This window comes from Perissodus microlepis, chromosome 13 (assembly GCF_051167445.1).
Source record: "Perissodus microlepis isolate ML-2025 ecotype Zambia chromosome 13, ASM5116744v1, whole genome shotgun sequence".
In the NCBI taxonomy this organism is placed as follows: Eukaryota; Metazoa; Chordata; class Actinopteri; order Cichliformes; family Cichlidae; genus Perissodus; species Perissodus microlepis.
The window spans coordinates 7,967,913-7,992,511 of NC_140473.1; the positions used below are offsets into that span (position 1 = coordinate 7,967,913).

A 24,599-nucleotide genomic window follows, 5' to 3' on the forward strand; every position below is an offset into this window, starting at 1 on the left:
TCTAACAATATCTCTTCTTAAGATCTTGATTAAGACCAGAGTAAACTAAATGGATGAATGGAAACTAGGAACAATGTTCAGAGAGTAAAGTATCTCTCATTTTAAGCCTCATCTATTTAAACGACGTGGTGTCTGTTTTGTAAATCATCAGCTTTTTACAGCTGAGAGGAAACAGTCAGCTGGAGGCTTCAGAAAGAGTCATCCCTACAGCTGCAACCCCCAATACCAGTATACCTGGGACTTCTGATCCTCTCCAGATACACAGGGAAGTACCTGATGCAGCAAGCAAGCAAAATAAAACTCCAGAAATAACATTTGTTAAATGAAGACTTAGCTAAACCTTTTTAAACTTCACATCTGAATAACAAATAACACATGCAGCACATAGAAACATATTTAAAATGAGTTTGATCTAGATCACAATAAAATTTGACACGCTTCCATAAGTTTTATGATTGATTTTTACGAGATTAAATTTGAGCAAGTAAAGACATTTCACATAAAGACCAGAGGCAGGAGAGTTGTGTTTCAGAAAGACATCCAGCTCAGAGCGCTGAACTCGTTCATCTTATTTTATTTTCCTATTTCAGTATGCATAGTAACACAGCCAGATGTTTTCATTCATTGCCACTGGAGCAGATGCATGTGTGTGTTCTGCAGACTGATTGAATCCTCCTGTACGCAGCTTAAAATGAGTCCTGATGGACATGGTTGGATGGAAGTGGTGAGGAAGAGTGTCATGATTTTTCCTCGGTAATAAATACACAAAATAATAAGCACAAATATTTTTGTTTTCCAAATATATTTTTGATGAGCGCTTGATGAGATCTTAATTTATGCAATTTTAATTCCAAAATATCCATCATAGACCCCAGAAAAAGCATGAAAAAAAGAACACCTAATCCATGATATTAAAAAAGCCTTGATCATTAATAGCAAGTCTTTTTAATATCAACCAATATGAGTAAAGTTAGCTGAAAGGCAAAGAAGCCAAAACCCCTGCGTGACGACCCACTGCACCCTGCCTTCCTTTTGGCTCATGTGTGTCTTGTTTGCAGGTAATGGAGAGGCGGAGTTCCCATTTACAATCAGTGACACTGGCAACACCTGGGCCAGTGTGCCAGGACTATATAAAAAGCCTTTAGGGCATAGTTTTAGTTGGCTCCGAGACACCAGGTTTGACTTTGGCTGTGTTAGGTTTGGTTTACTTTTGGCACTACTACATGCATCATCTTCCACTCATCCTTCACACACTACTAATGGTACTGATTACACACGCCACTGTTTGTTTTTGACAGTAGGGTTTCTTTTCTGTTTTATTTGTTTTAAAAGAATAAAGCAGCTTGGAATACATTCCTAACCATGTCTGGGGTTTTCTTTGTCATGACCATATGGCCCGGTTCGTGACACCCTGTTTTTCAGGCAGAGGAGAAAAAGAGGGGCTTGGTGTAAGATAAAGAAGCATTTTTTTGAACTGTGAATCATGCAAAGCTACTCTAGTAGAGTCCAAGAATAAGAATATCATGTTGAAAATGAACATGAGGATGATCAAAACGCATTTCCTCCAACAAATACATACTATAGAGAGCGGAGCTGCTTCATCATTTAAAAAACAAAACAAAGAAAACGTCTTTGGCTGAGCACAAACACAAGCGCTCAGGAATCCGATTAACCAACAACAGACAACAGACAAGATTTGTTTCAACAACTCAGAGTAAAGAGTAATTAGCCAACACTGTAACTGTTGGCCAGTAAAATCCACATTTGCTAACTTTCACATTCAGCAGCTCATTAAGACACTTCAAATAAATCTAATTAAGACATTTAAATGTTGGTTGTATTTTCCTTCCCGATGCATGTGAAAGGTTAAGACTTACATCTCCAAATGTAGTGGAACTGATTTGAACCAGAGGACTCAGCCACACTGTTACTATGTACTGCATAAACATGTTTACCGATGAAGGTAAACCAGATGCTGTCCTGACTGTGTGACTAAATTCTGTGCTGAAAGCATCAAATTAATTTAATGATTAACTTGCTATGAGAGGTTTTTACTCCAAGTGTGACTTTTTCTGGGTTCATAAACCTTTTTCAGGGTCAAATTCAAGCACTTTGTAAGCACGTTCAATGTCCATTTTCAAACTTTCCAGCACATTACCAAAACAAGGATGCATATTTCGCTTCATCACCTCAGTAAGACCAAGTGAAAGGCTAAATTAATAAGTCTTCTCATCAGATATTGATGCTTCTTTCTTATGTGACACAAAAAAACAGGAGGAGACAGATCTTGGCTTGTGTTGTTGTTTTTTTAAGTTCATTCAAAACTAACTGTAAGACGCTTAACTACATTGCAGTCTGTGTTATTGAAGTCCTAAGTTATCACCTTTAAAGTGTTTGTGCTAATAACATCATGTACAGTAGACAGGCACAGAGAACAGCACTGACTGGGAGAGGCTTTGAACAGATGACATGCTCAGTTCAATTCAATACTTTAGACTTTAAGAATGCACAAGCATCTTTCAAAAACCTATTTAATCTATCATCTGTGATATTATGTACAATTATAATGTATTGTTCATCTCCCTTAAATAAACAAGCAGCCTTAAGGTATGAAATAGTCATTTGTCTACTGTCTCAGTGGTTGATGGTGCCCCACAGGCCTCAATGTGAGATTGAGGCAATTATATTTAAGTTTTTTAACGATAAACAGATTTTGAATGAAAGCGAGGGAACTTCGGTAGCACAAAAAAGTGTGTATTCTTTGTGTCCATATGGATCAGTCATATTACCATTATTTCCCCCTAAGGTTGCCAAAAGCACCAAGTTAATACTTGAAGAAGCTGCAGCAATACACAAAAATATAATCAATATTCTGTTTACTCGGTGACAACGCCGCTTTTAGCCTTCAATCAGAAAGCCTTATGTTGGCTAGTTAAGCATCGGGCTAACATTTAAAGCTTTCACTTGAGGGAAGTAACTCGCATTACTGCTACTGCTGTGTAATCCTAGTTAAATTCACAGCATATTCTATAAATTACCATGCCATAACCTAATCAATAATTACATATACCTAACTAGCAGGGTTGCCAACTCACAGCAAAAAAATAGGGAACCGCCCCCCCACCCTCCGCCTAATGATGCTTAATCAACGTAATTGACTTTAATTTATTGCCAGGGTAAAACAAATGAACAGAAACCAATTATTTTTCTACAGTAATTAAATAGATTCAACATCTTTCCGCAACAGAATTGCAGACTGCACACATGGTACCTTCCCAAAGGAAAAAGTACTATAACTTATTAGGGCATATATTAGACTTAATATTTACTATATACAATAAAGAATTTTTATATATTTTACATCAGATGACCACTTTGGTTGTAAGATTCGGTTGTATTTATTAAAACCTAGACATTTTAAATGAGAATAAGAAAGAAAAGTATTTCTTTGTGCCCCCCTTTCCCTGTTAATGCCCTACCTGGCCACCTGGCAAAACTTTGCTAGACCCGCCCCTGCACAGTTACCGGCTGTCAGCTACTTAGAAAAGGATGCTGGTGTTATTTGTCTCTCAGAAACAGTTCATAACTTCCCTTCCACTCATTCATGTCAACTCAAAGGTAAACCTGTTTCTCCATCACCTGTTCAACTCTGATGATTCAGTAAGGAACCCCTGGTTTCATCTTCATGTTTCCCTCTCACTAGATATTGGACAACAGCTTATCAAGCTTAAACGTGCTGCTGTTGTTTAGCGCGACGATAAACAAACGAGACGGGACTAAGGACACCAAAGCCGATCAGCTGATCATTGATCAGTTTCATGATTGAAGTAACAGCAGGAGATGGAGGGGGAGAGAATGAGAGAAGAAGAGGAAGCTGTGTAGCGTAAAGACACAGAATAACTCCAGCTTTGTGTCTTTTTTTTTCTGGACAATTCCCGTTGCTTTACACCTAAATATGGAACTTTAAAGTTCGATCGCTGTAATTGGTCCAGCCCAGAGTCGATCATGACCAACTGGCCAATCCACCACCTTTCATTGTTTATACGGTTAAAAACCAACCAACCAAACAAAAAACCGTCGGCCCATAAAAGCGAAAAATCACCATCGGTCCACTGGGCAAATGCACGGTATGCCCGATGGCCAGTCCAGCTATGCTGAAGGATAATGTTGTTGGCTGCTATCTGCAGCACTGTTTCCTGATGACGTCACGTGTGTAAACCTTAAAGTCTGCATGAACGAGGGCGCCTCTTGCCGGGTGCGGTGGCGCGCGCCTGTAATCCAAGCTACCGGGAGGCTGAGGCTGGCGGATCGTTTGAGCTCAGGAGCTCTGAGCTGCAGCGGACTATGCCGATCGGGTGTCCGCACTAAGTTCGGTATCGATATGGTGCTCCTGGGGGAGCTCGGGACCACCAGGTCGCCTAAGGAGGGGTGCACCGGCCCAGGTCGGAAACGGAGCAGGTCAAAGCCCCCGTGCCGCTCAGTAGTGGGATCGCGCCTGTGAATAGACGCTGTAGTGCAGCCTGAGTAATACAGCGGGACCCAGTCTTTTTACACTCTTTCTCCTCTCCACAGAAATATACACACTCACACATCACGTTTTTACAGCTTGTAACACCTTCTTTTTTTGTCATCACCATGTGAACCAGCATGTGAGCATTGATGTTTGTTGGTCCATCACCGCCTCCATCTGGATCACAGGAGAAAAATAAAAGAAACAACGTTTCAACAAGTTTCTTCTTTCTCCACTGCAGAGTACCTCTGTCAGCATTTTTCTCTTTCTTTCTGCTGGTCTATATTTATTCGAGCACAGTGGTAAAATGATTTAAAATACCACACCTCATAGGGAAATATAGCACATTTTACAAATAGAACAAAATAGAAAAATCCTTTAATTGTCCCACAAGGGGAAATTTGGTTGTAACAGCAGCAAAAAACACCGTCTGGTTGTTGAGTTTGTTTTCACCCTCAAATGAGCTGACTGCTTCTGCTCTACAAAAAAAAAAAAAAAATTTTTTTTTACAGAAACACATATTTACATCATGGACAATATACAAAAACAGAGTACTGTACAGTTATTAAGATTGAAGTACAGATGAAAGTGGCAAACCCAGGTTTTATTGTGCAAACAGAGCAGGGTACTGAAAGATGTTTAAATAATTAAGAATATTTAGAATATTTACAAAATGTACAGATTGTGCATTGTACCTGTGCATCAAAAGGTAAATGTGTAACTTACAATATGTCAGTATATATAAACTGAGAAAAATAATGGGCAAGTTATAACAGTAGTAGTTGTTCAGTTGATTAGTGCAAATTACAGCGCTGATGTAAACATCTATGTGTGTTGGGAGCAAACCTTATGTACATAAGATTTTTATTTTTATCTTTTATGTTTGTTTAAGTGTAAGTATGAGGTCCGTGGGAGCACTGCAATTTCAAATGCCTGTGTATGGTTTGTACATTTGGTCTTTGAGTTTCCTTCGTCCCTTGTAATTGCACGGAAATGTAAACTAACTAACTACAATAACAGGCGCTATCTTAAAGTGTTTACACACACATATATATATATGTATATATATATATGTATATATATATATATATATATATATATATATATATATATCAAAAATGAAACTACGTTATTCTATAATAAAGTATACAGCGGTGTTTACCACCTGTAGAGCGTGCCTCCCACTGCTGAATCTGATTGGTCGGACCAGCTGCGCTTCTGCTCATTGGCCCGCGCACCCGTCACTCAGGCGGTTGTAGCGGGGTCATTTCAGTCCGGGTTATAGCAGAGTCAGGTCATTCACTGTACTTGAAAAAGGCATTATAATGGCGGGACGTCTTCTTCTCCGAGCTTGTACAACAACATTGCAGCTGAGGAGCGGCGTGCTGGCCCCGCCGCTTCACCGTTCAATGGCCACAGTGAGAGGTAGGACTCCGTATTTACGACAGGAGACGTGACTTCACAGGCCTCCGGAGTGCGTTACAGGCACAGCTGTCACCGCTCACTCGACTTAGTGCGAAAAGCGACAGGCTGGTTACATTGGCAATTTTAGCGGCGTCTTTATTGTTTAGTTTGGTAGCTGACAAGTTAGTGACAAGGAGTTTGCAGTAGTGCTAGCTAGCTACCGCCAGTGTTTTATTTACAGCAAAAAGAAACACCTGTGTACATATTTATTTACAGAAGTAAAACATATTTGTGGGAGGCCTAAGTGCTTTGAGATGCACAAAGTCCCCACCTAAATACGACTATAAAGTACACCTTAAAAAAAAATGAAGGTCATTTGGACTTTAGCGAGTGGAAAGGCCTTTGATAGACCCACCTCCTTTGGCAGACTGCGTTGGGCAGGTGCCAGCACCCTGATAGGGGACAGGAGTGTGTTATTGTGGGAGGCGTCCAATGCTGACGTGCAGGCTTGCCCGCACTCACTACAGTTTATTATAGTTCTGTATTTTCTAATTAGTTATAATTTTTATTTCGTTTTGAGCTTTTCTTTTTAATTTAGTTTAGTTTTTGTTCTTAGAAGACGTTTAGTGTTGGTTTCTGTTAGTTTTAGTCTTTTTAGTTATTAGTGTACGGAGGCCATATGCAAGAGGTAAGGTTTAAGCAAGTTATTATAGGCTTTTAATATAAAACTGATTTTTTTAAAGCAGCTGAATCAAATACAGATATTTTTTTTGTTTATTTATTATCATTTATTCATTTTTTAATAGAAACCTTTTTGCTATTTAATTTTTCAGGCATACCAACAGATGAAGAACAGGCCACTGGGCTGGAGCGCCGTACCCTCCAGGCCCTCAAACAGGGAAAGGTAGGCTACTGTATACATATGATAATGAACCTGAACTGCACATAAGCAAATTTTTTTCTTTTTCCCGTTTACATCACAGGACCCTTACAGCATCCTGAAACCAAAGCACTATGCTGGTACCAAAGAAGACCCCCACATTGTGCCAGGCATTGGAACCAAGAGGCTGGTGGGATGTCTCTGTAAGTGATGCATAATGAATACAATTTCCCTTTATGAATCTGTGTTACCAGTGTTAACAACTTTTTTTTTTTTTTTTTATTATAACTTTTTAAAAATCTTTGCAGGTGAGGAAGACAACACTGCTATTGTGTGGTTCTGGCTTCATGAGGGAGAGGCCCAGCGCTGTCCTTCCTGTGGTTCCCACTATAAGCTTGTCCATCACGAGTTGCCCCACTGATACCAAAACTAACACACAAAGCCCCCAAATTGGGCAACAACAGACAAGTGTATTTGCCTCCTTTATGGCCATATTCTGCAGTGTGTGCACATCATTCAACTTGTACAGTTTATGATTAAATTGTGACTTGAAGTGGAATGTGTTGATGGGTATTTTCATGAGAGAACAGACAGTTAAAATATTAAAGGTTAATTTACTATATAAGCTGGACTTTAAAGGAGACCTATTATTCTAATTTCCAACATATTTTAATTCATCACAGCAGCTTTGTACTGTCAATTAAAAATCATTATTTTTCTTATACTCTACCTTAACGCAGGCCCTCAGATTTCGTCTCTGACTTTAAGGTAACTTTATTTCTGATTGGCTGTCCCTCAAAGGTTTCTATTGCGCTTTAACTACATTTTGACACCTCAACAGTTGCCCTTGAAGAAATGTGTCATGGTGTCAACAATTAACCAATCATAGGAAAAATCACCTTCTTTGGAAGAATGAAGTGATGATATTGTAAATGTGAAATCTAAAACATCGCCATTTTCTGTCTAGATTTTGGCGTAAATAATTACTTTGGCTGTCTTTACCGCTTTCATGAGCCCCTCCACTTGCAGGATGTGAATAGGAAATGGCTGTGTGCCTGAGATGACATCTGCCCTTTGTAACTTCATACAAACCCAAGAGTAGGAAGACGCTGATGCCTGAGCACACGGATTACACATACCTATACTTACCACCTCCTCTGAAACTCTGGTCACGTGTCATAAGAGCGTCCATCATCAGAACATATTTGAAAGAAAATAACAAAAAGCAGAATTAACCCCTTTTAAAAACAAAATGTGGTATATTTTTTGTTAAAAAATACCTTCTGCAGCAATATTCAAACACAAGGTACTATATTAAAAATAACCAACCTTTCATAAGAACGTAGAACCTTACCAGCAAGTAACCCATTTATTTCAGTGGCTGTACTTTGTTTTTATTTGTGGATTGTTAAGGCAAACAGCCAAGAAAATCCACTCAGCATCTATAGCAAACACTTCACATTGCTCTCGAGCAAATGTCACAAGAGAACCTTTGTCAAACATAAAGTAGATTTACATTGGCTAACAATTTTTGCAACAGGGGATGAAAAAAACCCCAAACTCCTGTCAAATACGGTGTCACTTTGATGACAAAGCCATGCAGAAAATACTGCTGGAGTGTAGTTTAAAAAATACGTTTCTGTTGACACCTTGTCAGATGTGAATCAGGTCTTATTTTTCTCTATATTTTTTGGGGGGGTGGAATTACGTGGTATTTTGTGGTGTTTGACTACATTTTAAACCAGTAAAAACATAATAGAAGCATCTCACTGTCACAATAAATTAGGTGTTAAGCATTAGAAAAAGTAATTTCACTGTATTTTACAGGAGTTTGTTGTCAGTTTATTTATGCCCCTGTGCTGTATATACCAGTAGTTTGCTTCATCATACTTGTCCTATCCAAACATGAATAAAAGCATATCTACATGAGCAATATTAAATATGAATCAACTTGTGTGGGATTGGGCTTCAAATACTTTGATGGCAAGAAAGCAGCTGGGAAAAAAAATAAAATAAATCAACATTGACATGAAAGTCCAGCCGTTCATCTCAGTCACCTTTAGTGTCATGTGGCCTCCTTTTTAATTTTAATTTTTTTCAACTTGTGTTTGACTCATCCAGACTGAGAAGTCTGCAAAAAACCATCTGGGAATGTGGTTGCCATCAACAGTCTCAACATGGATTTTTATGTTCTATCAGGCAAGATTGAAGCCTTGATTGTGATCTATAGCCTGTAGCAGCTTCTCACGGAGCATTTCTAGACTCGTGTACTTGGGCAGGTCCAGCAGGTTGAAGCAGGTGTGGGCGACAGGTAAGTAATGCTCCCCTCCACCAGTAGGCTGGATCACCAGTTTCAAGCTTTTCATGCCCAAGATGGGGATGCGGTCACTTCCAGTGAGGAACACTGTAAAGACAAGATTTTTGTTTCTCTTCACTCTTCAAGGTCCGCATATAACATGCAAACTCACACAAAATTAATGAAACTAACTTTTCTGCTGTTTAGGGCAACACTTACAGAGAAACTGTTTTTTCTTCTCCAATGGAAGATTGTGAAACACCTCCCAGAAAAGCCTGATTGTAGGGTGGTCTGTCCAGTACTCCCCTTTGTACTCAGTAGTCTATCAGCAAAAGAGCATAAACAAAAATGATTTTCATAATCCATCTTATAATGTACAAGGCTCACTTTAAAAAGTGAGATTCACAGTGGCCACTGGGGCTTTTAAATGATGTATTGACTCAGAAACCAAGGATACTACACACTCTTATATCAGCAACCTGCCAATCACACCATACCGGCAAATGTTTCCTTAATTCACAAAATGAAGATTATACTGTATTAGATGGAATGTTAAACTAGCATACAAGACCATAAACTAAATTCGTAAAATGTTTACTGAGGTAATAAATCAAGTGAGACATAAGGAAATTTCAATACAGCTAGAGGAGTCGCCCCCTGCTGGACACTAGGAAGAATACAGCTCTCATAGTCCTAAAGGCTATCCAGATATTTTCTTCACATTGCGTGGCCAGATGCAATTTTTACTAATCACTATTTAATACAAAACCTTTTCAAGCTCCATCCAGTCATAGTTGGTATTGCCGATAACCATGGCTTGCAGTTCGTTTGGCTGGAACAGTTCTAAAACTTTCCCACCGCACACTTTGTGGAAGCCTGAATAGAAGCACTCGAAGAGTGGAGCTACCGATGTGTTGAAAACATAGTCTACATAGGCACTGACGAAATCTTGTCTAGAGGAGAAGAAAGTAAGAAAAATGAGAGTAACGTGAATGTTTCAACAACAGTCCAAAATATTCATGAATCCCTTAGTGGATAACTGCTAATGGATAAATATCAGGACAACTTTAAAAACAAAATAAATCTTTACCTGTTTGACATATTGACGTTAATGTTTTCCCCATTTGGTACAAGCTCTAAAACCTCTGTAGCACCGTAGTTTTCCTCTGTGATCTGAAAAAATAAAAAATAAAAATCATATGATAGGTGGATGACACAACTTACTTAAACCACAGCAGAAAATGTTGATAGTCAATCATCTTACTGTGAAATTCAAGCAGAAGGTTTCCTCAAGGTCATCTTCTGTGTAGTCTAGTAGCTGCTGCAGACTCCTGGATGAACAGGAACACAATTCCCTGTGTGATTACTGTGGCATTGAAAGGTTTAGATGACGTTAAGACAATGCCAAGGTAAACTACCATTCATAAACATATTAAATGGAAACCTCAGGTGACTGTTCCTTGATCTGACCTTCCCACATCTGGCATTAGCTCTTTCAGGTCTTCTAATGTTGGCTTCTTCTTCAGAAGCTTCTTGTAAAGGGCCAAGGGGAAGTTGAGCTCAACGATGGTGAGATTGTAGATGGCCAGACCGCAGATGACCCCGATGAGGTTGAACAAGTCAATGTCCTCAAATGTCTGCAAGGGACAGTCGGTGATTGTCAGCATTTAATCGAGGGAGGGTTTCACAAAGATCACGCGGAGATGCCGCCTGGTTTAAAGCAAGTACCTTGTTTGAAAACCAGATGAGGCGAGACTCCTCGTAGTAACGAAACATTCCGTATTTGGGATCAAGCAGCTCTTTCATGATCAGGAGGAAGAACTCCTTTCTCACACCGCCTGCATCGACGGCCTCTTCTCCCACAAAGATCACCTGCCACAAACGTCACAAGTAAGTCACAGTACCGTTTGAACCTGGCATACTCTGTGGGTTCATTACCATGAGCAGCATCTTTCACACTCATATATGTATTTTCATTCATAACTAGGAACTTCATCCTAAGTGTACTTGATTTAAATTTGGCTGTTAGCTCGTTCAGTTGTCTTCGTTGTCAAGGCCACGGCTCCTGCGATACTTAGCAATCGCTACCTGGAAATCCTGTTCCAACCACTTGCACCACGCTGTGTGCTCGCTGGATCACCACTTCTGTGTCGAAATTGTGAGGAGTTGAGACAGAAATTACAGTTTTGAACCTTAAGAACGGATTTACCATTCACAACACTGTAAAAAAAGGCCTAGCATGCTTTAAGTCAAGCTTGTGACCTAATGTTGATGCTACGTTTGGACGTTGTGGACTCATAAACCTGAAGAGTGCCTTTTTACACTCTCTAGCTCTTAGCTGTATGATGTTTCCTCCCTGAGTTAGTGGTGTCGTTGTAGACTGCAAGGAGGTCCATGTTGAAATCACACACGCACATGTGCATGTTGTCAGAACGGGACTTCCTGGGAACAATCCAATAATAGCACAAGTACTGGAAGGGATCCAGAGTTTACAAGAACATGACTGGAATGGAAATGGTGGCCAAATTTAAATCAGGTTTGGGTTATGCTGCTTCTTTTTTTTTAAAGCTTCAAACTTAAATGCTGTTTCTACCTTTAGTGGCTTCTTGTAGTCAACATTCTTAGACTTCCTGAGCACTTCCATAGTGTCTCCAACAATGTTTTCCCTGCGAACGATGAGGATGAGGCACGGGTTGACGGATTCCACAGCCGGTAGGAACATGGAGCTGAAATTTTGCATCTGTGCCTGGTCCACTGCCATCTGTTAATACAGAAAACACACGATTATGAAGCGATTAGTGAGAATAAAGGTAAGAAACTGCCTTTAAGAGGTTTAGTGAGTAGTACCTGCATCTGTAAGACAGCATCTGTCTGAAGGAGTGTAGTCTTTGCTTGGGCATCAAATACAAAGGGATACTTGCACAGAGTCACCACACCATCATGTCCCTGGGGATAGAGCATAAACAAAAGGTTCACATCAAAACCTTAACATAGAAAGATGTATTACTGAATCGCAGAGCCAACATCCACAGCAGACTCACCATTGGGTACATCTGCCTCTGAAGCCATGTGACGTAGTCATTTCGGATGTCTATCAGGTTGTCCAACTCATGAATGTAGAACTTGTCATACTGAATGATGTGTCCCGCTTTCTCGCTCACCTGAAGCGACAAGTGGGAGAGACTGCCACTTGTAGTCCTTTAAAGAAGGATATAATGTGCAGCAGGAATTTAACACTGCACCTTTTTCCTCACCTTGTGTAGGATTTCCAGGAGTCGCAGTGATGTGTCCAGAAAACAGGTGAAAATTCTCTGCTCTACTGCGGGAATGCCCACCTTGTGCATCTGCAGCAGATACACCACCACTTCCTTGTACAGTTCAACTAGCCGCTGGAAGACTGGGGACTCAAACGTAGACCACCAGTTTCCTGCAAATACATGAGCAAACACTAAATTAGTGCTCCTCAAAACCCTTTTAAGACAGTGTAAAGTGCTCATTTTTACCAGTCCTAACTATACCATCTGGAATTTAATTCCTGCATAAGATTTATGACAAATATAAGCTATTTTAAGACCTTATTTTCCTTAACAATAAGGTCTTAAGTATAGTATGTAGTACATATGTAGTATGGAAAGCTTAAAGAAACTCCTTCATCCTACCTACCTAGTACCTTCAGTGGAGCCTCTTTTAGGCTGATGACTGATTTGGCAAATGGGATAGAGATGGTGACGTAGTTATTTCGGTTAGTGAAGAGAGGGCATTCTGGAAGAGTGAGGCAGAGTCTCAGGGCTTCGATGTCTGGAGGAGAATTGTTTAGCCTGGGAATGAGGTTCTTCTCCAGACTAGCAGCAATCTGAGGCAGACAGACGAAGGGAAACAGGTCTGTTATGATTAATGTGATAATCCTGAATGCATACAAACTGCTGATGAGGTGTGGGGTAAAGTGCAACAATAACACACTGAATGGACCAGAGTACCGGAAATAACTGGAGCCGACACAGTAATAAAACGTCACTGGGGACATTTACACTATAAAAACATCTTCTGGTCAGGTACCAAATCAAAATAATATGAACGTCAGTGACAAGACAGCAGTGGCAATCTCAGATGAGCAAAGGTCATAAACATTGTTGAAGAGTATGAGGAATGAAAAAGAAACTCCAAGTCAGAGGAACTTCACCAGTCAGAGAAAATATATTAGTGCCCAAGTATTTGGCATGGCACTGACACGACACAGAATGCAGTTTTGAATTACAGTGAAGAATCCAGAATTTAGTCCCCTCCAAGACCTTGAATTGAACAAGTAAACGGAGATGGATGGGTGGATGGAACTATATTATATGTGGCCACTGACCTGCTGAGCAATCTCAGGGTGACCCTCTTGGATTACTTTGTTGAAGAGCAGGCGAGCCATGTTCATATCCACCCCTGAACATTTACTGCTGGTACTGTAGTGATCTGGATGACTGCGTTTATAAAAAAAAGGAAAAAACAAAATCAGCACTCAAAATGAGATAATTACAAAAACGCTAGGCAATAACTATAACAATACATATATATATTATGCATTGTTATATTATGTATATATATATATATATATAATAATATATATTAATCTAAAGTTCTAAACTGATCGGACAGGGCTTCAGAGTGCAAATGGTTAATGAGCTGAAGCACACTTCAAAAGCAGCCCAAAGGTTTCTCAAAGCAAAGAAACAGGATATGCTTCAGTGGCCAAATCAGAATCTGATCTCAACCCAGGAGAGCACGCTTTTTCTCTGGTCAAAGCGGTGACAACAGAACAAGCTCTAGATTTACCATGACAGCAGATAAGTGTCAGTACTGAATGTTGTTATCGTTGAGCTTCCTGCTTTCATGGCTAAAACTGTGGCCATCTCAATTTCATGTTTTTATATAGCCTACCAAACTCGTGCATTCACCTGGCTCATATGACGGGAGCAGCTTAAGAAAGCTTTAATTATCTAATTAGAGAGTAAATAAACAAGAAATTCAGCAAAAAAAAAAATGTGTTGATTTTAATGTAAATCAGTCAAAATGGTTTTTCTGACTAGATTATGACTTTTGAAATATCTGGAGTGCATTTACCTCATTGACAGGAAAGACCCATTTAGGCAGCTTGCTGAGGAGAACACGAGGTCGATCTCACTAAGGAAACCAGAAAAGGCAAATAATTACTGTGTAAATCTCCAAAAAGGATCTGGTAATTTGATTCTACTCAAACACACCATGTCTAAAACAAACTAAAACTCCAATATGCCGAGGATCTACTGAGGGGGAAAAAAAAGAAGAAGAAAACTTTACTTGGAGATTTCGAGCGGGAGTCTTCCTTGTGAGTGGTTCAACCATTTTTGTATGAGATCCTCATTCAAGGAGTAAATCTTTCTCTGGGGATCTTGTATCCTTGTGTCATCTCCGTTCTGAAGGCTCTGCACCAAAAAGTATAAAAGTTAGACAAATAAAAACTGAAAAATGTAAATCTGTGTAAATAAAACTGAGTGAAGAAACAGATCAGATGTGTGTAAAAACAGTATTCACAGCTATCTGCGGCACATTTTAGAAGAAGGTGCTTCTGAGAAAAGAAAAAAAGTGACATACATCCTCATTACAAATTAAATTCTGCTTGAAAAATCATCATACGCTACATGGCAACGTGTTTTAAAACCAACACCAGCTTGCATTGACTGTTGGGGATCAGCTGGAGCAGTCTGCTTTAATTAGATTGACAAACGCAATTCTGTTTCCTGGAATTCGAAAACTTTAATTACAAGATTTTAACTTGAAGTCATTTTCTTATTTTTCAAATTTCTTATGGTTTTACTGGTACGTTTCGCCTTCTTTAACTCATGTGAATGGTGACGTTGTCAAACAACGCTGTGGTATAAAATTACACGCGAACCCATGTGCTAAGATTTTTTTTAAATTCCAGATAATTACAGGTTGTGTCTGGAAATATTTACAATCTCAGCTCATCTGCCTGACATTGCTCTCACTCCCCAGCAGTGATAATAATGCTTTAGTTCAAATCACTGTTGTTCAGCTGCTCACTGTTATCGAGTACTGCCAGTGCCATTGTTTTTACTGTAGAGTAAAAACGATAGCATTCAGGACAGCTGTGCAATTATTAAAACGTGCTGTACATTTGTAAGCATCTCCATGAAATCTCTTTTTCAGAGGAGAGTGAAAACTTACGTTGGCACTGCAATAGTGAGCAAAGCTTTGATCTCCTCCAGCATAAATCCGTTTGACACAACATTTCTCCTCTGAATCTGCAAAAGTGAGGGAAAATAGGTTTTTTGTGTTATTAAAACATCTTACCATCGAGTTTTACGTTTGAAATAAACCCATCAAACTAATTATGTAATGTGCTTTTACAACTTCAGATTCAGATTAAAGCTAATAAATCTCCACGTTCAGATGGATACACAGCAGAATTATATAAAACGTAGTCAGAGAAAACGTAAATGGAGAACCCTATCGATTAATACATTTGACTGCTTATGATTCAAACTTTACACCCCTCAAAAATGGAAGGATGTTTTGGTTTTACATTTGCTGTCCCCTCACCTGTATCTGTTGCAGTGCTGGCGACTACCCAGGGACCTTTAACAAGAGCAGGGCTTTTTCTGTTGGAAGTGGACCGTGTGCCAAGCTGCCCGTTCCCTCCGAGCCCAAATGAATCCATCTTCCCCGATGACGGCGTGAAAGCCAGCGTGTGTTGCCTTGACCGCACAGCAATTTGAAACGTTACTAGCAGCCTTGTGACTTTTCAGTATAATTCACTGACGTTGTATTTTAGATAAACGCGCAAAAACAAAGTAGATTTTACCTTCCACATGCAATCTGTGTGACTACATTTCCCATGAGCTCAAACACTTTTCTGGGGTTTATTTCATGATTTGTAGAGTTATGCCCAAGCTGTCCATATCCTCCTGCTCCAAATGTGAACACGCCCCCTTCCTGCATTTAAAAACAATAGAACCAGTTATTCCGACCTTCAAAAGGGTTAGCACTGTGCTAACTTGCTAAGGCCAAAGTGTTAGCAAAGACCACTGAACATGAGGCTTGAAGAGACAGAGAGGCATGAAAGACAGCTGTCGTGTTAATGATTTCAGTCTAGTTTTTCCTTCACCAGAAACAGCTAGATTAGTAATGGCACATGCCAGGAGGGGGATTATTTTAACATCCAAGTCTTACAGCAGGGGTCCTCCTCCTCTACAGCGTCAGGCCACTACTGAAACAAACTTACTGCGTCTGGGCACCTGGACAGGAAATGGGCATTTTTATCCACCGCTCGAGAAGATTTAAAACTTCACTATTTAACAAACCAAAAAACATTCCAGGTTCTAAATAACGATCCCAACTCATCCATTCTTTTCTAAAAATTAGAAGTAAACACAGAAATGGCATTACTTATGAGCCTAATTACTGAAGACTATTCATAAAAGAAGACTACATGATGAACATGATTACCCACTGAAAACGTATAATGCTTTTCCCTGTGTAGAAGAGGTCACACCTCGTACTTGTACCAAAACATGTTGACATCACACCTCATGAAGACCCTGAAGAGACTTATCCTGGACCAGCTTCCAGCACATGGTCAGATCCCTTCCAGTCCTTGACCTGCTCAACAGGGCCTACATCCACCCAGCGCTGTGAGGGTCATGTTTTGATTTCTCCAGTGTGTTCACCACCACCAGCTCGGCTCTGCTGGGTGGATGACTTGGCAGTGACCTGGATAGTTGGCTCACTGATCGGCAAACCACCTGCAGCACCATGTTGGACAGCAACACCGAAGCCCAGCAGGGGACTGTCCTCTCTCCCTTTCCCTTCACCATGTACACCACAGCCTTCAGCACTGCACAGACACCTGCCACCTTCACAGGTTTCTAATGACTCTGCAGTAGTGATGTATCACACAAGGTGATGAGGAAGAGTATGGGGGTTGTGGATGTGAGAAGGGTTAGAATGCTGGTCACCCCTATTTCCATCTGTGTGGTTTGGGTGCAGACAGGATAAAAATACCTCAGTGTTCACACTAAAAACACAGAAGCCCTCTACAAGAAGAGTCATCTCTATTTTCTTGGATGACTCCTTTAAAATCTAATGGATGACCCAGGATGTTTTGAGTCTGTAATGGCCACTGCCATCCTCTATGCTGTGGTGGGCTGGGGCAGCATGATACCAGCAGACTCAAACCGATCCACAAGGCCAGTATTATAGGTGTGGAGCTCGACTCTGACAGCAGATGTCAGATGATAGCCGACAATCCTTCACGTTCATTCCATGACTTGCAGGACAGTCACAGGAGCAAAACACTCACTGCACTACAACGCCACAGGAAATGATTTCTACCTGCGATGATCAAACTTCATATCTTCCCCTTATGACACCTGGACTATTTTCACTTGTCATATTTTCTTTATATTGTACATACTATTGTTTAACTTTGGAGTATTTATTTTAACATAATTCAACATTGGTGGAGCATCTTCGTTTTATAAGGATGGTTTACATTTTTTTATGATTTCTTTCCATTTTCTACCTTTCATATCATTTGCTTGAGAGTCTGTGACAAAGCAATTTCCCCCTGTCATTATAAAAGTATTCTGACTCTGATATAAACTATTACAATGGAGGGTGCTCAGACGAAATGCCTGCAGCATCAAATAATGAGCTCAGCATGTGCGCAAGTAATCCCAGTGAGCCAAAGGCAGTTTCAGGCAGTTTATTCTATATCAGCATGATGTCAGTGAGTGCAGACATCCCTAATATAGTCATCTCAGGCGTATAGCTTTGGCCGTGAAGCCACACTGATGTGTTAGTCAAGCCTTCGGTATGAGGGGCAGCCAATCAGAAGAGACTTGGCTAAATGGGAGGGGAGCTAAGGAATATAAAAAAAGAAGAAGAAAGAAAGCTCGTTTTAAGCAGTAGAGGAACCCAGAAACTGCACCTACAGCACCCGTGGGTGCTGAACAGTTTGTTCATCTGACAACAGCTTAATGTTTTTCTAAAGGAGAGCGTTATAAACATCTGTGTGACAGTGTTTTTAAAAAGCAAAACATTAAAATCTTAACGTACAGCAGACTTAAAGTACTGCAGTGATACTGGGATGTTTTCTAACTGGTCGCTTGGCAGCAGCTGTCTCTGAGCAGTATGCAAACTGGAGAGCGAGGACACAACACACTGACTGTGACAAGTGATGCATCTGTAATCCTGCTTGGCTGCTGTTTGGGATCAGTTAAGAAAATGTAATACATATACACTGGCAGATTAAAAACAACAACAACAACAGCAATGAATTAGGAAGAAGGTAAAGAAAGCATAACCCAGCATGGGAGTAAATCCCAGTAAAAGTCCAAGGCCCAGTTTAATGATTTTAAGCCTAAGAACTGAAACCATTAATTAGATTTAAAAGAGACACTTTTAAATCGAATCATTAATCATTAATCCCACAGTTTCAAATTTCGGTCTTCTGTACACACAACGCTGCAGATCTATCAAAGAACCAAAAAGTATGCAACTTAACTTGGTCAGTGCTGCCGTGTGATCTTCTCCACAGCAAATGTAAATCACTCTCTGTGATCTGAGGGACTTCAGGAGGGCCGGGAAATACCGATCTGAAAAAGACGTCCTGAAAATTAGTCAAAGTTTCGGGTTTGAATGTACACCGGCACCTTCTAACCTTCTACCACTCACCGTTGCAGTCGTTGAGACCAAGCTGACCGAAATTGTTGCGCCCCCAACCGAACACAGCTCCCGAGGGAGTGAGGGCAAAGCTATGTGCTCCACCTGCTGATATTTGAGCAAAAGGAATGCCCTGCAGAGACTGAATCATCTGGGGTGTGGAAATGCTCTGTCCGTTGATTCCTAACCCAAGTTGGCCATATCGATTCTGGCCCCATGAGAAGATGTGGCCCCCTGTGTTAAAAACACATATATAATTGAAACGGTTTAACATGACGTAAACACTGTAAGCTGCTCTGGATATGTACTAAGTGCAAACCATTCCTCACCTTTTGAAAGTGCATGGGAGTGCCAGTACCCACAGGCTACCTGAGCAATTTGAACATCTGACAAAGTCTTGATGTTTCTTTTCATACAGAGGGAAAAAAGAGAGAGAAGAATGGCTATATTAGGTCTTTTCATGGTGCCTTTACAAAACAAAGGATGAGCAAGTAGTGCGTTACACAAAGGGGTTTCCTGATAGTTGATGAATTTACCTAGGCACGCGAACACATTCTTCAAAGTTATTTAATCCCAGCTGTCCATCTGAACCAAGACCCCACGAGAAAACCTGTCCTTTGTCATTTAGGGCGAGTGTATGGGCCTCTCCACATGATACAGCCACTATGATCTGTGCATCCAAGGCCACAACTTGCTCTAATAGATGACATAAACAAGTGCTTGCACAGTGAGCAACTTTAAAAAACAAAACAAAAACCCCCAATGTTTTATTAGAAAAACAAACAAACAAACAGCAGACATCACCAACCGGGTTTCTTTCTGGCTTTCTCATGTCCAAGCTGCCCAAGATCATTGCAGCCACAGGTATACACCGTCCCGTCCTCCAGCAGGAAAGCTGTGTGTCTGCAGCCACACCCCACATCACTCACTTGCTTCCCGTGAAAGAATTCACATTTTCGTGGCTCAACCACAATCTCTTCATCAATCCCACCCAAGCCCAGTTGTCCGTAGGAAGCATTTCCCCAGCACAGCATTGTAGTTCTCCCTTTAGCTGCACGCAAAAGCAGGATCTCAGGCTCTGTGAAGAAGACACTTGGGCTAATATAACCTTCCAGAGAATAGTCACATATCCCCCGTTTCATTTGCAAGGTTTAATCTAGCTGGTATCACCTAGCAAAGCCGAAAGAGGCAAAACAACATCATCGCCACATGAAACAGACGCAAGCCTGCCGTCAGATTAAGTCATGACTTCAGGATCGTACACCTACACACACATATATATATATAGCGAGAGCACTAGTACGTTGCAGTCTAAGCTGACCATGTAAACAGATTAGCCTAGTAAGCTACAGTTAACGGTGTTGGGTGAGTTCCGTTAGGGTTGCTAAAATCGTCAAATAACACCACTTCCGTCGCGGGCGGCTGGGTTTACAAATTAAAGCACATGCCAAAACGTGTTTAAATACGAGTATTGCCAATAACTGTATGTACCCCCACGATTTACACTCTCGTAAACATAACTAATAAACTTACACATTTCTTTCTGGGTCACAAATGTATGCGTTTATAATATTGTAAGCGGAAGTATAACTCTTGTCCGTAATGTTAGCACACACTAGCATGCACCTTGACGAATACAGGCGAGGTAGACCATTTCAGACTGATGGCACTTGACCAACTTAATGACAGTACTTAAAATTATCATAGTGCGATTGGAAATTATTTTAAGAAACATATGTTTAAGCACTCGGCACGTGGTATATGGCTGACTTATACAGACAGTCCTGATAAAGCAAGCTAACGTTAGTCAGACCCAAAGACTTTATGTCTGTGTTTGGAACATAACGTACTTAAGAGTTCATTCAGAAACCTCAAGTGACTTCACAGCTGAGTATCTGAACTTAAAGCCCCGCTATTCTTTACTGTTCCGCTAAAAACACAAGTTTAACAACTTACAGCCAGGTGTCTCTTATGTTAGAGCCAAGAGCAAATCTTACCAAAGCCACCAGACCCGACAAGTTTATGATCTGCCAGTGCCTTGTTTGTTAGTTAGTCCGACTGTTAAAAACACACATTACAGCACGCTACTGTCCCAGCCGACAACTCCCAGGTAAAACCCTACATAATCTAACCACTCCGATGCTCTGTCAACAACTGCTGTACGGCCAAGAAACGCGTTAAAGCAGTCGTCTCAAACTCTGGCTGTCCGTTATGTCCTTTTAGAAATAAAAGTATTTTTATAATAGCAGAGCGGAGAAGAGTACAAGATAGTTAAAATATATACATAAGAGTCCCGAAATATCCAAAACACGGTCAAGGAGATTTGAATACTTCTCTGAAAGACGCGTAGAGAAGCTCTACACATAAACGCGGTAAGGCTTAATTTGAAGGCAGCTTACAATACCGGAAGTATTAACAGCGTTTTCACGCATTTTCCTTCATGGACGTGAAGAAATGTCGCGAAGCTGCCGAAATGTTCTAGAGCGAGCGCATCCGCGCATGCGTGTACCGGCTGCGCTGTACTACCTTTACCTAGGTATGAAAACACGGAGGTTACTCTCCTAGTCCCCGAACTCCATATTCATACACACACGCACACACACACACCTCCCCGTTTTCTCTTTCTTGAATGTTTCGCGTTCATACAGCGCACACACGGCATTTATTTGTTATTAATTAGTAAGTAAAAGAAGGAAAGTGAAAGCGCGAAAGACTACTACTGAAGTGCGTAGTATGAACTAGCAAAAGAAAAGTCCACAAATGAATACATTCGAAATAACAACACATATAACGGTATTCAAGATTAAATGTTAATTAATATGTAAGTACATATAAATATATAATACAAGCACATTTTGAATGTGACTATAAGTTGCAGATGTATGTGATTAAATGTGAGGCGTTATAAAAAGAAAAGGTGTTATATCTGCATTCTAATAGCAGATATTTTATTTACCTGTAGTTTTGTTCATCTTATGTAATCAGGCTGTAAGTATACTAGAAGAATCTCGAACTTCTACCGGTGTCATGTCTTTTTCCAAAACCATGTTCGCCAACTTGAGCTGGTTCACAACCACCGGGCTCCCCCTGGTGGAGAGCAAACTCACTTACTCCGATTCAACAAACAAACAAATAGACTGTGTCACCTTCATTAAGATAAGATAAAATACGAGAAGAAGAGAAAATGTAACTTTAAATACAAGGTAAAATCAACAAACATATTAAAATAAGTAGGCATTAAGAGACTCAAATATGTATATATTTTAAAATAATGAAAACAGCAATGCAGCAATTGAGGACATCAAATCAATGTAATTCTCTTTTTTATCATCTGGTTTTAAAAGAGCTTTTTGCACCAGTTAAAAATAGAATGAACATTTCATTGATGTACAGTAAGCTTCTGTAACAGAGATCCATGTCTGTTCATTCAAAATCCGGCGAACACAGCTAGGTTTCAGACCAAATGTTTGTTTGACTGAATGGTTTAAAAGGAGATGAAAAGTCAGATACATTCATATCATGCAAACTCCATCTGCTGGTGCACAATGCCATCTATCAGTCTGTCTGTCTGCCTCTTTTTGTGTTAGCTGATTTCTTTTATACTGCAATATACTACATATAAAATATGAAAATGTTTATTTGCATTTGTGTAAAATGTAAATGCAAACAGAATGCAACGATTTGCAAAGCTGTCAAACCCATATTTCATACTCATCACATGTTTAAACAGAGACATTTTAATATTTCACAAAAAATATTATCTCATTTTGAATTTGATGGCAAAAACATGTCTCAAAAAAGCTGGGATTGGGACAACAAAATGCTGGAACGATTTTACATCATATAGTATCATCAAAAGAATCAGAGAATGTGGAGAAATCTTTGTGTTCATGGGACAATACTGGACAGCCTCTGGCCTTTGGGCCCTCAGGCAACACAGGCATTAAAAACAGGCATTATTGTGTCATGGAAATCAGTGCATGGAGGGAGGAACACTTCCAGAAAATACTCTCTGTGAACACAGTTCACCATTAATACAGGTTGTATCATACAAAGAAGAAGCCATATGTATGCATCTCTCATTCAAATCTCTTTAAAATGAAACTGAGCTTGTAGTGAAAACAAACAATGCTATCTGAGCTGCATTTTAAAATCGACTACTGATTGCACGAAACAGGGGACAGGCTGAGTCAAAAACAGGTTTTTGCATACTTTGAAAGTATGATAAACATAGATATTATTTCAGTGCATTGCCGGTGAAGGTGGAGGAGGCAGTTTAGTTAAACTTTTCCAAGAGTTTCCAATGCGTAAATATATGACAGAGCAGATGACAGGCAGCTTGTCACTCTTTGACATCTGTTGTTTTTAGGTGTCACTGTGGTGAGATCATCTTAACCTGCGTTAAGACTTACAGCTAATGATAGCTCTTATTACACACAAATCAGCCTATTTTACGCAGTTGTTTGCGTAACCGCACGTTTGTCTCATGACTGACTTCATTCAGGCATAAGATAACCTGTTTGGTGAATATGCAGTCTATCCTGTACGGCTGGTTCTTCTATGGGAGTTTTCCTCTCCTGTCTTATGCATTGTGGTCTGATGTCTTGGAGAAGAAGGAACCTCTTTATTTCTCCTTAGGTTACGAATCAGAGCACAAACAGGGCAGACACAACGGAAGCAAACATGTTCTACTTGATCGGAGTAAGTGCAGACCTCTTTATGCATTATTTTAAGTCTTTTAGCTGTAAGTAAGTTAATTTTTCAAAGATTTCATTTTCTAGTGGTGACTGTAACCTGTGTGATACTGACTGCTGTTTGTTTTGCCTTAAGATCATTGCTGGTCTTCTCTTCGTCATATATTGGTTTTCAACGGGACTCAAAGAGGTAAGCAGTTATTTATTTTTCTTTCTTTCTTTCTTTTTTAAATGTAGCTCACATCAAGTACGAAGCAAACAGAAACATTTATAGAGAGTGCACAGAGGTGGAACAAGGAAGCAAAGACTAACTCTGTGTAATGATTCTTATCATTTTCAGGGAAACAAGTCACAAAAGTCCCAGCTCCCAGAATCCTCTGCAAACAACAAGTTGGTAAGTGGCAATCAAAAGTTAAATGCTGAGCTTACTGAGAAAAGTTTGGATAAAATATCTGACTTCAATTTCTTCAACAGAATGATCTGAGCGACGATGACTTGCATTTATTGGCAAAGATCCTTTCGGTTGGATTGGTGGATGCGGATCCAAACTACCTCCATCACCTAAAAGGCTACAGGGACTTGCGTGGTCCCTGATCTCCTTTGGAAAAAAGAAAGGAAAAGAAACAAGTAGCTCATCTGGAGCGACGGATGGATACAAAAACAGACTTTCATGGAGATCTTGAAGGATTTGTGATGTCATCAAATCAATGCTTATTTGGATTACAAGTTATTCTCACGTCACCCTGCAGATTTTTCATGATCACAGGATAAAACATGCAGTATGTTCAGTTTAAATGTTGCACTGAATATCTCAGAGGTGCACACAACTGCGTTATGTTAAACATGGATCCTAATTGCTTTATTGTTACCTTTGTAACCCATGGCTGTGCTGCTTGTTGCAAGTAATCTGTCTCAATGGTGCTATTTAACATTTAGCTAAATGCTAAATTGGTGCTACAAGGAGCGCAAGTGGAGAAGAATACAGTCTTTATCGCAATCATTACCCAGTCATCAAATCAGAACAACGTGTAACGTATTAGGCAAGGGTGTGTTTTGTCCTGTGGTTTAAACTGTTTTTAGTAAGAGAAAGAATGGATTGTTTGCATA

General features: G+C 40.0%; 2 protein-coding genes, 1 long non-coding RNA gene and 1 other non-coding gene across 7 annotated transcripts; 3 read left to right on the plus strand and 1 right to left on the minus strand.

The window, feature by feature from the left end:
• Positions 1–4,250: 4,250 nt before the first annotated feature.
• LOC146374632 (signal recognition particle RNA) lies at positions 4,251–4,549 on the plus strand. The gene has a single exon (XR_014802127.1).
• Positions 4,550–5,739: 1,190 nt separating this feature from the next.
• On the plus strand, positions 5,740–7,353 carry cox5b2 (cytochrome c oxidase subunit 5B2). The gene is made up of 4 exons (XM_084948534.1): positions 5,740–5,935; positions 6,748–6,818; positions 6,898–6,997; positions 7,103–7,353. The coding sequence occupies exons 1-4, from the start codon at positions 5,836–5,838 to the stop codon at positions 7,213–7,215; spliced, it is 384 nt and encodes a 127-aa protein (XP_084804660.1). The 5' UTR covers positions 5,740–5,835; the 3' UTR covers positions 7,216–7,353.
• A 784-nt stretch (positions 7,354–8,137) lies between these two features.
• On the minus strand, positions 8,138–21,772 carry herc4 (HECT and RLD domain containing E3 ubiquitin protein ligase 4). 4 transcript variants are annotated; one of them, XM_084948532.1, is made up of 24 exons: positions 21,755–21,772; positions 19,607–19,876; positions 19,335–19,494; positions 19,128–19,204; positions 18,811–19,032; positions 18,640–18,731; positions 15,938–16,068; positions 15,676–15,830; positions 15,301–15,377; positions 14,413–14,537; positions 14,197–14,256; positions 13,445–13,556; positions 12,754–12,943; positions 12,345–12,517; positions 12,132–12,251; positions 11,938–12,036; positions 11,684–11,851; positions 10,819–10,962; positions 10,561–10,727; positions 10,355–10,421; positions 10,181–10,263; positions 9,860–10,043; positions 9,310–9,412; positions 8,138–9,198 (listed from the first exon to the last, which is right to left on the minus strand). In XM_084948532.1, exons 1-24 carry the CDS (start codon positions 21,768–21,770, stop codon positions 8,990–8,992), a joined length of 3,204 nt encoding a protein of 1,067 aa, XP_084804658.1. In that variant the 5' UTR covers positions 21,771–21,772; the 3' UTR covers positions 8,138–8,989. The 4 variants fall into 4 exon arrangements, 3 of the variants coding, with proteins under 3 accessions (XP_084804658.1, XP_084804659.1, XP_084804657.1); XM_084948533.1 differs by lacking the exon at positions 21,755–21,772 and adding an exon at positions 20,796–21,154; XM_084948531.1 differs by lacking the exon at positions 21,755–21,772 and having other exon boundaries at positions 19,607–20,741.
• A 1,610-nt stretch (positions 21,773–23,382) lies between these two features.
• On the plus strand, positions 23,383–24,086 carry LOC146374635 (uncharacterized). The gene is made up of 4 exons (XR_014802125.1): positions 23,383–23,499; positions 23,629–23,682; positions 23,833–23,886; positions 23,967–24,086. It is a non-coding gene; the product is annotated as an uncharacterized LOC146374635 (long non-coding RNA).
• Positions 24,087–24,599: the final 513 nt, after the last annotated feature.

Coding starts and splice junctions, on each gene's coding strand:
- cox5b2 (XM_084948534.1), top strand. CDS start 5,836: ATGGCGGGACGTCTTCTTCTCCGAGCTTGTACAACAACATTGCAGCTG. Junction 6,819..6,897: donor AGGCCCTCAAACAGGGAAAG/GTAGGCTACTGT, acceptor TTTACATCACAG/GACCCTTACAGCATCCTGAA. Junction 6,998..7,102: donor GAGGCTGGTGGGATGTCTCT/GTAAGTGATGCA, acceptor AAATCTTTGCAG/GTGAGGAAGACAACACTGCT.
- herc4 (XM_084948531.1), bottom strand. CDS start 19,940: ATGAAACGGGGGATATGTGACTATTCTCTGGAAGGTTATATTAGCCCA. Junction 16,069..18,639: donor ACACGGCAGCACTGACCAAG/TTAAGTTGCATA, acceptor TTTTAAATGCAG/GAAGGGGGCGTGTTCACATT. Junction 9,199..9,309: donor GAAGAAAAAACAGTTTCTCT/GTAAGTGTTGCC, acceptor TTGTCTTTACAG/TGTTCCTCACTGGAAGTGAC.